The sequence below is a fragment of the Solenopsis invicta genome, chromosome 10, assembly GCF_016802725.1.
Source record: "Solenopsis invicta isolate M01_SB chromosome 10, UNIL_Sinv_3.0, whole genome shotgun sequence".
Classification (NCBI taxonomy): domain Eukaryota; kingdom Metazoa; phylum Arthropoda; class Insecta; order Hymenoptera; family Formicidae; genus Solenopsis; species Solenopsis invicta.
Genome location: NC_052673.1, coordinates 5,908,109 through 5,920,184, shown reverse-complemented (window position 1 = coordinate 5,920,184; position 12,076 = coordinate 5,908,109). Strand labels below are relative to the sequence as shown.

General features: G+C 41.1%; 1 protein-coding gene across 1 annotated transcript; it reads right to left on the bottom strand.

The window, feature by feature from the left end:
* Nucleotides 1-2,319: 2,319 nt before the first annotated feature.
* On the bottom strand, nucleotides 2,320-8,124 carry LOC120358880. Its single transcript, XM_039454552.1, has 2 exons — nucleotides 7,920-8,124; nucleotides 2,320-2,893 (listed from the first exon to the last, which is right to left on the bottom strand). Exons 1-2 carry the CDS (start codon nucleotides 8,122-8,124, stop codon nucleotides 2,553-2,555), a joined length of 546 nt encoding a protein of 181 aa, XP_039310486.1. The 3' UTR covers nucleotides 2,320-2,552.
* Between the last annotated feature and the right edge of the window lie 3,952 nt (nucleotides 8,125-12,076).

The window sequence follows — 12,076 nt, the reverse complement described above, 5'->3', positions numbered from 1 at the left end:
GACGACGTATCGGCGGTGACGCACCCTCTGTACATATTAGCTGTAAGACATTTGTATTCGTCACTCAATAAAACCTGTACCTATTTTACACGTTCAACCACACGAGTCTAATTCTCTCTTAACCCGGATCGTGCCCTGGAATTCCCGACGAGCTACGTCCGTGCGCGATATCTATCCAAGAAAAACGGGTTGTTACAAATTCTGTATCGAGAGACTATTTGAACTGTTCATGGGATAATGAGGTAAAGGGAATAGCAGTACACAAAACCGATCTGGAAATTAGTCAAAATGTGTTACGACCGTATTCATAGTTCTTCCTTGAGAAATGAGGATTCCTTGTTATTGTCTGTCTTTGTCTCACGTACTACGTTTTACCCTATGCAAAACAAAGATAGATAAGAAATCCTCATTTCTTAAGAAGGGACTATGAATACAAGTATAACTCGTAACAAGTACAGAGTCCTGCTGGGGCATCGCACGATTGGACATCATCACTCATAGTGGCCGATGCGTAGAGTTTTTCCACTGATTAAGCGCTGTGAGTGGTGGTGTCTAATCGTGCTGTGTCCAAACGGGTGTTACCCGTCCTGCAGTGTAAAATATAAAATTTAAAAAATCATTAAATTGAATGTATAATAGACAAAACTTGCTTACACACCTTGAGAATCACATGTTGTTGGAATTTCATTATTGTCATTTGAGAATGCTTCGTGGAATATATATGTTGGACTGAGTGTTTCTGAAAATAACAAAAGATGTTACAATTTTTTAGCATCGATGTAGTTGTATATTACGTTGTCTTGAAATATTTACGTACCTAAGTTAGTTTTGCGGTTTAAAGGAGTTATGGTATTCATATAGCCATCAAAGACAACATCGCTGATCTCTTATAATTCTAAAAAAGTCCAATGTGCTGTTATTTCCATATTTTATTTATATACCTAATACATTTTCAGATCAATAAATCTTGTAACAAAATGCAAGCAGTAAACATGTTAGTATGATAAATTATTTAATCCTTGTTAATGTTAAACAATTCCTAAATAATTTGTTGAGAAACACTGTATCATCTATGATGCAAAATGTAAATATTTAAAAATGTTACTGTTTCCTTTAATGTTACATATATCTCAATTATAATTTTTATTATAATTGCATGAAAGTTCATTGAACTTAAAAAATGAGAATAAAATTGTTATATATATTTACAAACTTAACACTATAATAATATAAAGCGTATAAAAAATTAATGTTAAAAATTTATTTCTATTTTAACTCTATGAACAAAATGTTTGTTTTGTTTAACAAAATTAATTCCATATTTTTGAAAGTACATACAAAGAATATGTGAAAAAGTATTTATTCCTTCAATAGAAGTGGCAAAAAAACAAAAATGTGCGTGTGTTGAATATTTCAGCGTGACTATATATACGAGGTGTGATCAAAAAGTAAGGTGACTTTTTGAATTTCGCGCGCTCTGTACACTCTAATTTCAAAATTTTTTTTTTTTTGTGTTAGTACACTCGTCACGATCATATGTTCACAGTTTTGACTATATAGCATGTGTTGTTTTTATGTGAGAGGCATAAAGGTTAGACTCGTGTTTGCGTGCTCGGCGATTTTTTGCTGTTGAAAATAATGGAGCAGAGAGTTTGTATTAATTTTTGCGTAAAAAATGGTATTAAGTGTTCAAAAACTCTTAAAATGTTGACAGTGGCGTACGGTGAGTCAACTTTGAGCAAAAAAAAATGTTTATAAGTGGTATAAGTTATTCCAAGAGGGTCGAGAAAATGTTAACGATGAACCTCGCTCTGGACGCCCCAGCACGTCAAAAACCGACGAAAATGTTCAGGAAGTGAAAGAAATTGTGTTGAAAAATCGTCGAATCACGATTAGAGAAATAGCTGATAATCTTAACATATCGTTTGGCTCATGCCAATCAATTTTAACGGATGTTTTGGGTATGACACGTGTGTCAGCGAAATTCGTCGTTACTAGTGAGTACTTTTTTAGCCAAAAACAATACTGTGTAGCCAACAACAACAATACAATCATCATACCTCAGCCACCGTATTCACCAGACTTGGTCTCCTGCGACTTTTTCCTCTTCCCAAAATTGAAAAGGCCTATGAAAGGACGAAGATTTGCGACGATTGAGGAGATTAAGGCTGCATCGCTGGAGGAGCTCAAGGCAATACCCAAAGTGCATTTCAGAAATGTTTTGACGACTGGAAAAAGCGCTGGCACAAATTCATTGTATCAGAGGGGGATTATTTTGAAGGGGATAACATAATTTTGGATGAATAAATGAATATTTTTTTATAAAAATGAAAAGTCACCTTACTTTTTGATCACACCTCGTATGACTGTATGCATGTTCAATGCAAGAGTGATCTGACAAATATTGTACGTTTTTTTATTTTTTTTGCTACACAAATCCAAATTGTAAAAATAAAAAATGAATCTTACTGGAATATTTTGTCGCAGATTTTTCATTTTCATTTTGAATGATAGAAATCGGATGATTTATTTGTTTTAAAAAGCTGTCATTGTCATTGTCCTGAACATCTGCAATGCACATAAATATAGTAAAATAAAATATGAACTTTTTTTGTATTATTGTAATTCTTTCTAAATATGCTCTTACCTTTTCGTGTAAATCTCTCAACTTTTCTCTTTTTTGATACAATTGACACTTTCTTAGTTGGAATTTGTGGAAGTTCTGAAATAAAACTGTCATCTGATTCATTGTTGCAACTCGATGACGAGTCCATTTTTTTTGCAGCTCTGACTTTCTTGGATCTTTTTAACATTTCTTCTTTTTTTGCACCAGAATTAAGGTCGGACGTGTACTCTACTTCTTTCAATTTTTTTCTTGCTACTGTATACTGAACTGCAACAAAATATTTAAAATACAAACGTACTGCTAAACTATATCTGTATAGAATAGTAGTAGTAGTAGTAGTAGTAATTGATTTATTCGTTCCTTTTTAGGTTACAAATCTTTCTTACTCTATACTTAATTCTAATCTTATACACTATTCTTATCTCTACTTCTTAAACTTATCATAATCCTATCCTATCTTCCCCTATCGCTCTCCTTATATAAACACACGGGACCTCCGTTTTCGTCGCCAGTATCGTGCCTCTACAATTCCTCCTTACTCGAATCTACATATTTACATATTTACATTTTCATCCTCCCCTCTAGGCAGCACTCACTCACTCACTCTCCCCCCCCCCTACAATCCCTACCTCCGATCCACCCCCTTCCCTAAATCTCTCTAATTTCGTCACCCATTCCTTCCCCCCCCTGCTGCTTTCCGCCCATCCTTTCTTTAGATATTCCGGAATCCCTTCTCCTTTCACTTTCTTAAACCATCTATTATACCTCGATCCAGCAATTCTGTCCCATCTCTCCCTCCTTTGCTCTTCTCTATCTTTCTCCTTAAAGTCAAATCTCCCCTCTTCTCTTCTCTCTTCCACTTCCTTCATCCCCGCACCCCTTTCTTTAAAAAATTCTTTCCTCTCCTTCTCCCACCCGACACCTATCCCTCCTTTATTATTCTCCCCCTCATTTCCTCCCAACGCCTCCTCGCTAGCTCACTTCCTCTCCCATCCGCCAGCCTCTTTTCAAATCCCCATGCCTTTCTGCCCACCCTTGTTCTCAATTTCTCCCGTTGCAGCTCCTCCCTGATCATGTATCCTGGCGTCCCCCAACTTACCCCCAGTAGCCATCTTAAATACTTTTCTTGCACCTATTCCACTCGCTCCCTTTCCCTCCAACCCCACACTTCCACCCCATATGCCATCACTGTCCATACCAAAGTATCAAACATCCATACCCGCTTCCCCTAATCTCTCCCAAACTTTCTCTTTCCTATACCCCATACTTGTCCCATTGCAGCTATTCCCCTCTTTACCCTATCCCTCACTTGCTCCCCCTGTCCCCCGTTTCTCTGGAATATGTACCCCAGGTACTTGTAACTTCTAATTTCCTCCACCTCTCTTCCCTCCCATCTCCACCTTACCTTCTTCCTTCTTTCCCCTCCCTTTTCGAATCTCATTATTTTTGATTTTTCCCCATTCACCACCAGTCCCTTTCCCCTCATATACCTTTCCAACCTTGCCATCATCGCCCTTATCCCATCCTCATCCTCAGCCAATAGGACTATGTCGTCAGCGTATGCTAACGTGTACACCTTCCCCCCCCCCCCCTTACCCCTCCCCATAATCCCTTCCTCATGTTCTCTTCCAAGTCTGCCGTCACTAAATTAAATAGCCCTGGACTTAACGGGCACCCTTGTTTGACCCCCCTCCCCGTCCAAAAAACTTCGCTTACTTCCCCTCCCACCCTCACCCTGCTTTTGGTCTCCCTCATCATCTCCTCACACCTCCATTCGATCCTCTCGCTAATTTCCCTCTCCCTCATCGCCCTTCCCAACACCCCTCTGTCCACAGAATCAAATGCGGCTTTCAAGTCATCAAAGAAGACCACCAATTTGCCTCTCTCCCTGCTAAGCTGCCTGTTCACCAAGTAGTTCAGCACATATATATTGTCCATTGTCCCCATTCCTTTCCTAAACCCCGTTTGATTCTGTGGCACTTTATTTCCCTCTTCCACCTCCCCCTCCACCCTATCTGCTACTATCGTTGCATATACCTTATATAATGATGGCATCAACGTCACTCCCTATAGTCCTCTACCCTTTCCCTCTCACCCTTCTTCCTTATCGGGACTATCATGCCCTCACTCCAGTCCTCGATCCACTCCTCACTCTTCCATACTCTATCGCATATCTTCCATATCGCTTCCTCTAATCTTTCTCCTCCGTACCTCCACACCTCGCTCGGAATCTCGTTCCCCCCTGCTGCCTTCCCCTCTCTTATCTTTCCTATCGCTCTTCTTATCTTCTCCCTTGAGAGCTCCTCTACTTTTCTTTCGTCCTCTCTCTTTTCTCTTCTTGTCCTTCTTACTACTCTCTTTTCCACTCCTCCCAACAGTCCCTTAAAATACTCCACCCAATCCTCCATCCCAATCACCCCCTCATTCACATCCCTCCTTTTCCTTCTCTCTCTATTTATCATCTCCCACACCTGCCCTTCTGATCTCGCCCTTTTTGCTACTTCTGCCCACCTCTCTCTTTCTTCCTCTTTTTTCCTCTGACACAATTTGTTATGCTTTCTTTTCGCTTCTCTATACCGCTCTCCCCCCCCTTTTCTCCTCCACTCCCTCAGCTCTTTTCTCACCCTTCTTTTACTCTCCTTGCATTCCGAGTCCCACCATCCTCCCTTCTTTCCTCTCTCCTCCTTCTGTCCCCCTCTCAGTATCCCCTGTACCTCCTCCTTCAATTCCTCCCAGTCCATACTGTCTCGGTCCCCCTTCTTCTCCCATACCTCCTCCATTCTCTCCCCAAATTCCTTCTTTCCTTCCTTTGTACACCTCCATTTCCTCTTCCCCCTCCCCTCTTTCCTCCTCCTCTCCCCCCTTTCCTTAATCCCTACCACCAGTGGAAAATGATCAGATTCCACCCTGTCCTCCACCTTTACTCCCACCACCCTATCCCAAACCTCCTCCCCCCCATCACATAGTCCAGCACCGAGTCCCCTCGTCACCCTGAATATGTCCATTCCCCTTCTTCATCCCCCTTCCCGCAACCATTAAATATATACCAACCCATCTCCTCCAACTTACTTACCAAAAATCTTCTCTCCGCATTCACCTTTTTGTCTTTCGATCTTCTCCTCTCTTCCTCTTTTCTCTCATTTCTCCCCTCCCACCATCCTCCCATTTCCCCGGTTCTCGCATTGAAATCTCTTCCTATCATTGATCGCACCCCCTCCTCCTTTTCTTCTGCCCAATTTTCAATTATCTGCCACTTTTCCTTTAAGTCCCCATTGCTATAAACCCCCACTATTCTCTATATCTCCTCTCCCACTCGTACTTTTCCTACTATCAGGCCCTCCATTAGCTCTCCGTTTTCCACTCCTATTACCTCTATCTCTTTCCTTATCCCATCAACATCCCTCCCATCGCCCTCCCCTTCTTATTCCTTCTCCCTGTCAATTGCACCTCCAACCTATACCCCCCGGGCAGCCTCTCTTTTATTCGCTCCCACCCTCTTTTCTCTAGCCACGTCTCCAATAAAATCACTATATCCCATTCCGCAATAGCTCTCCAATACTCCACTTCCTTGTTTCCTACCCCCGCCACATTCCAGAACCTCACTTTCATCTCTCTACTCCTACCCTCCTCCTCCTCTCTCCCTCTCTCTCCTGCATCTCTCCTCCAATGCCATCCCTTTGTTTCCCCTTCTCCTATCCCCCTTCCACTCCTTCCTAAGCCCACTCTCTTGTTTCCCCCGCGTTTTCCTTCCTATTTTCATCCCTTTGTTTCTCCACCTTTTTTTTATCCCTTCCTCCTCTTCATCCCAGAACCACCATTTCCCATTTACCAATGCCTTATTCTCTCCTATCCAAACCTTTGCTCCCTTCCTTTCCTCTGCCCTTACCATCTCTCTAAACTTCCACCTGTTCTGCCTTTCCTTCACGTTAGATCATCTCCTATCCAAATATCTCTCCCTTTTAGCCCTCTCTTTTTCCTCATAATTTCCTTCCTGTCATCTTCCGATCCTAGCTTGACCACCACCAGGCCACCTTAATCTCCCCTTCCCGCCCTTACCTCCCTCACCTCCTCCACCTTTACCTCCGCTCCTATCTCTCTAAATATTTCCCCAATTCTCCCCCCCCCACGCCTCCCTCCTCCCCTTAACACCTTTCACCACGTTCTTCCTCCTCCTCAATCTTTCTTCCCTTTCCCCTGTTCTTTCCAGTTTTCTCACCCTTTCTTCTATCTCCGTCCTTCCTGTATCTCCTCTTCCTCTCTCTTCCTCTCCTCCGCATTCCAATCTTTTCAATCTTCTCTCTAGCTCCTCTATCTTTTCCCTTCTCCCCTCCTGCCCTTGTCCTTTCTCCCATTTTTTCTCCAACTCTCCTATCCTCTTTTCCATCCTCTCCTTTTCCTCCCCCCAAGCCTCCTCCCTCTTACTCATATTTTCCAACTCTACCATTAATACTGTCATCCTATCCTCCATTCTCTCCTCCATCCTCTCCCATTTTCCCTTGAGTTCTTCCATCCATTTCTTTACCATTCCCATCATCATTAACCCTTCTCCCTCCTTACACGGTGATCTCGGCGTCTTTTTACTTTTGCTGAACAATTCCAGCTCTTCCTCCCTTCCTGTTTGACTTATCTTCTCTTTCCCTCCCTTCTCCTCCAATTCCCTCTTCCTTTTCCACAAATCCAGTACACCTACACTCCCCGTACGTTCCCTTCCCCCTCTTCCTCCCCTTCCGCTCCTCCCTGCCCCTGTTTCCTCTTTCTCTATCTTCCCACTTTACCTTTCCTTCTTGTCCTTTTCCTACGTTTTCGCTCCGAGTCTCCTCTCTATATCGCCTCGCACACTCTGCTGTTGCGTACGCGCCTCTCTCTTTCCGCCGCAGCGCAACGCGCGCCACTCTACACTCTTTCCTATTCCGCGCCTGTGCGTTCGCGCTCTTCTCTTCCCCTTCTGCCTCCCACCTCTCTTCACCACCCTAGCGCTTACCTCTCTTCCTAACCTCTCACTCTCACTCAGATTATCTCTCGCTCTCTTTCTCTCTCTCTCTCTCAATCACTCACCCCGTTCGTACCCCGTTCACTCCACCACTCTATTCCACTTGCACTACCTCCTCGCCCACCTCACTTCTCCAACTCTCTCACTCCGCTCACTCTCTGTCTTCTATAATGCACACCGATACTTGCACGCTTCTATCCCCACTTGCTCCAAAAACGGAAGTCCAACTATATCTGTATGGAATAACAATATAAATAAAGTAAATGTGCACACAAATAATACATTAAATAAAACGTTGTTTACAGTATGTCCCAAAAATCTTTTTGATTGGATGAGTGGCCCATGTACGTTCCGGATCTATCATCATCTTCACAGCTTTATAATATGTCTTATTATTTGTAAAATTCGGCCAGACGGCATTTTGTAGATCTTTACTTAACCAATTATTAGGCACAATCTGAACTTCGTCCATAAATTCTACGATTGCGTAATGTGTTTTTTCTGTCATTCTGTGTTAATAAACATACAAATTAGGTAGTTGTATGTATCAACGGAAAAACTGCACATTTATCATTTTCGCAAAATAATTTGACATATTTGGTAACGACATCTTGTAATGGACACGATTGTAAATTTGAATGTGAGTGCACGATGTAAATACCAAGCAATGAAGATTGACAAGGAACTTGATATAAATCTTCTTTTTCCAAATTATGTCCATAATAAGTGGAATATTTTGCTTCGTACAGTATGCAATATTTTGTATTGATACAATGGTGCCACACTTTAATCCGCAACAATTATCTGCCAGTGATCCACCTTTAATAGTCATTCCGTGATATTTAACAGTTTTGTATTGCGGACTGCTGCTGTTGTCTACGAGCGGACCGTCAAAATGTAAATCCAAGAAAATAGGACGGTTTCTAACCAGCGGTAAAGAAATGTTCATTGATAATGATAAATTGGAACAGTTTATGTTTTGCTCAATATATCGTCGGATAACTTGCTGCAAAGGTTTGTCATATTTTCTAATATATTTCTTTAAAATTTGCATATAATTTTCAAACTTGAACGCACTACAATTGTCAATCGGTCCAAATTTTTTCACGTCGTTAACGAGATGAACAAGACTATGGACATTGTGTGACATATTTTTAAGTCCATACAGTTTTTTAAAAGTTTTTATGAAAAAAAGAATCAACTCTTGTGCATACGTAAGATGCTCCATTAAATCTGATGAAATCAAAATTCTAACAATCACGTGCAGTGTTAGGAAGTTGAAATACACATTCTTCTTCAATATGGATTTGAAAGCCAATGGACCAGTATACAGGGTGTTTCAGATCACCCGTACACCCCTTTTCTCTTCGCAGGATTAGGACCAATCAAAAATATGTTCAGACGAAAGTTGTAGGGTTTCAAAAGATCTATTCAATGATCTTATCAGTTTGACCTTGGATGGCGTCGCCAAGGTCAGATCAAAATCACATTAAGTTTTTTAAATGGAACACCCTATTTTTGATTCCAGAATCTAATAGCTGGTGTCAAGACCTTTCGAAAACACTATAAGAATGTTTATTTTCGTTGAATACTTTCCGAGTTGTGCGGCTTGGAAGTTACACTACCGCCAGCATCAGCATTACTCAAGATGTACCATGTGGTGGTTACTTAGTCGGATTTAATCTTGTGTGTGGGTGTGTGCATACGTGCATGCGTATGTGTATGGGGGAGGAAAAGGGGAGTCAAAGTTTTATGTACTCTGCTTTTGTTTATTAACTGGATTGATTATGTTTGATGATCAATCATGTCCAGATTGACTGTATGCATTTTCCCGTGCTTAGCATTATCCAGAATGAACGACGTGGACGTGACGAGAATTTCATCCCATTGGGGTGCTTGATTCACGTGAGTCCCCTTGCCTCTCACGTTTGGGGTGCTTGATTCACGTGAGTCCCCTTGCCTCTCACGTTTGGGGTGCTTGATTCACGTGAGTCCCCTTGCCTCTCACGTTTGGGGTGTTTGATTCACGTGAGTCCCCTTGCCTCTCACGTTTGGGGTGCTTGATTCACGTGAGTCCCCTTGCCTCTCACGTTCGGGAATGAATGAGTGTATGTTTTGTTAAGCGACTAAATGTTCAAAGTGAGCACCATTCTCTGCGATGCAAGCATCAACTCTATTTTGAAAATCATTGGTTGCTCGAAGAATTTCCTCGGCACGTAAGGATCGAATTGCTTCACTTATTCTACGAATCATATTATCCCTCGTAGTCGGACGTTCATGATAGACCAAGTTTTTTATCTTTCCCCAGAAATAATAATCAAGGACGGTGAGATCTGGTGATCGGGGTGGATAATTGATTGATTGACCGTATTTGCCTATCCACTTGTCGGGGAACATAGTATTTAATGCCGCACGAGCAACTCTCGATGTATGAGACGGACATGCATCTTGTTGGAACCACATGTTCAGGCGCAATTGCAGAGGAATATTTTCTAGTAAGACAGGAAGATCTGTCATTATCAAGGCGGAATATCTATCACCGTTTAGATTTTCGTCAAAGAAAACAGGACCTATGATTTGACTTCCAATAATTCCACACCAAACATTGACTTTCCAAATGGTTTGATGATCTACTTCTCTCAACCAGTGAGGATTATTTTGTGCCCAATAACGAGAGTTCCAAGTATTAACAGATCCATCACTTTTAAGTGTACATTCGTCAGAAAATAAAATTTTCAATTGGAAATCAAGTGGTTGCTGTCTTATAAAGTTGCAAAATACAAGTCTCTGTCTAATATCGTTATAATTCAACGCTTGATGAACAAACATTCTGTAAGGGTGAAATTTGTTATTTTTTAGAATGCGCCAAACACTGATTTTACTAACACCAGAATCTTGTTCTCGTCGTCTTAAAGAATCATAAGGGTTCAATTCTGTCGATGCAAGAATTTCCACTGTTCTTTCATCCATAATCGGACGACGAATTTGTGTACCTTATGTTGAGGCTGAACGACACCTTTAATTTTGATTCGTTTAGCCAAACGTGAAAAAACATTTCGCGAGTGAGGAGTCCGATCAGGATAACGTTCCCGCCACAATCTTTCCGCTGCAATGAATGTACCTCGACACTCACCTAAAATTAGCAGCATATCATATGCTTCTTCATTGGAATAGGACATGGCTAAATAAACCTAGACTAATAAAGAGGGTCGGATTTTTGTTGCGCGATTGATACTGATATGACGGTTATTGAAGACGTAGGTGACAAGTTTGAGAGAGTTATTGTCACTCGTGTTGAGTTGAGTCACAATAGCGTTGTGGTGAATACATCTCTACTACATCCTATGCAAATAACAATATGTATAAAATCACGAGTTAGACATCGTTACGCAGAAAGCCGCGCTCGTTATTGCTCGTGTGCTACCGTTAAAGTAATAATGTAATTACATAATATTATGACATACATATGTATGTGACTATCTACGGTCGCGACAGCTAACTTTCACGATTTTTCATGATCTGTTTTTGTTGGCCCGGCTCGCGTGTTTACTTTCTTTGTGTCGGCTGCACGGCTTTCTGCGTAACGCGTGATTTTATATTGTTATTTACATGGTGTTGGCGATAGTGTAACTTTCAAGCCGCACAACTCGGAAAGTAGTCAACGAAAATAAACTTTCTTGTTGTGTTTTGGAAAGGTCTTGACACCAGCTATTAGATTCTGGAATCAAAAATAGGGTGTTTCATTTAAAAAACTTAATGTGATTTCGATCTGACCTTGGCGACGCCATCCAAGGTCAAACTGATAAGATCATTGAATAGATCTTTTGAAACCCTACAACTTTCGTCTGAACATATTTTTGATTGGTCCTAATCCTGCGAAGAGAAAAGGGTGGTCTGAAACACCCTGTATAGTAAGATCAATCGAAATTCCGTAGCCTTCCATAACTTGACACAATCCAGCTTTCGTGGCTTTCTTGCGAATTCCACTGGAATTCCACTGTTTCAACTGTGTTACTAAATTGTTAGAAATTGTTTCAAGAGCTCTCCATTGCAGTCTATAATGAAGGTCTCCCTCCAACCATAAGTATATTAATTTGCGCATAATTCCCAAGCATATTAGGTGCATATAATCTAAGGGAACATTTGTGACTGGTTTAAAAGAGGGTACTTCTAGCAAAGAACATGTCACATTTTGCTTGTGATATTGTTGATCAGTCTTTCGAATAAAATCATCGTTTGTTCGCAGCGGTGCATCTACTTCTGGAAAACATAATCGATTTTCAATATAATCTCCTTCTGTTTTGCATTTGGTACAACTTGAATATCCAGAGTGACTTTTTACACAGAACGAATGATTTTGCCGGAGTGTCGCAAATTAATGCTTCAAGTCTGCACGGAATATTATGATCATTGAATTCAATTTACATTGGCTGTTTTTGGTTTCTGGTGTCCGTAATAAA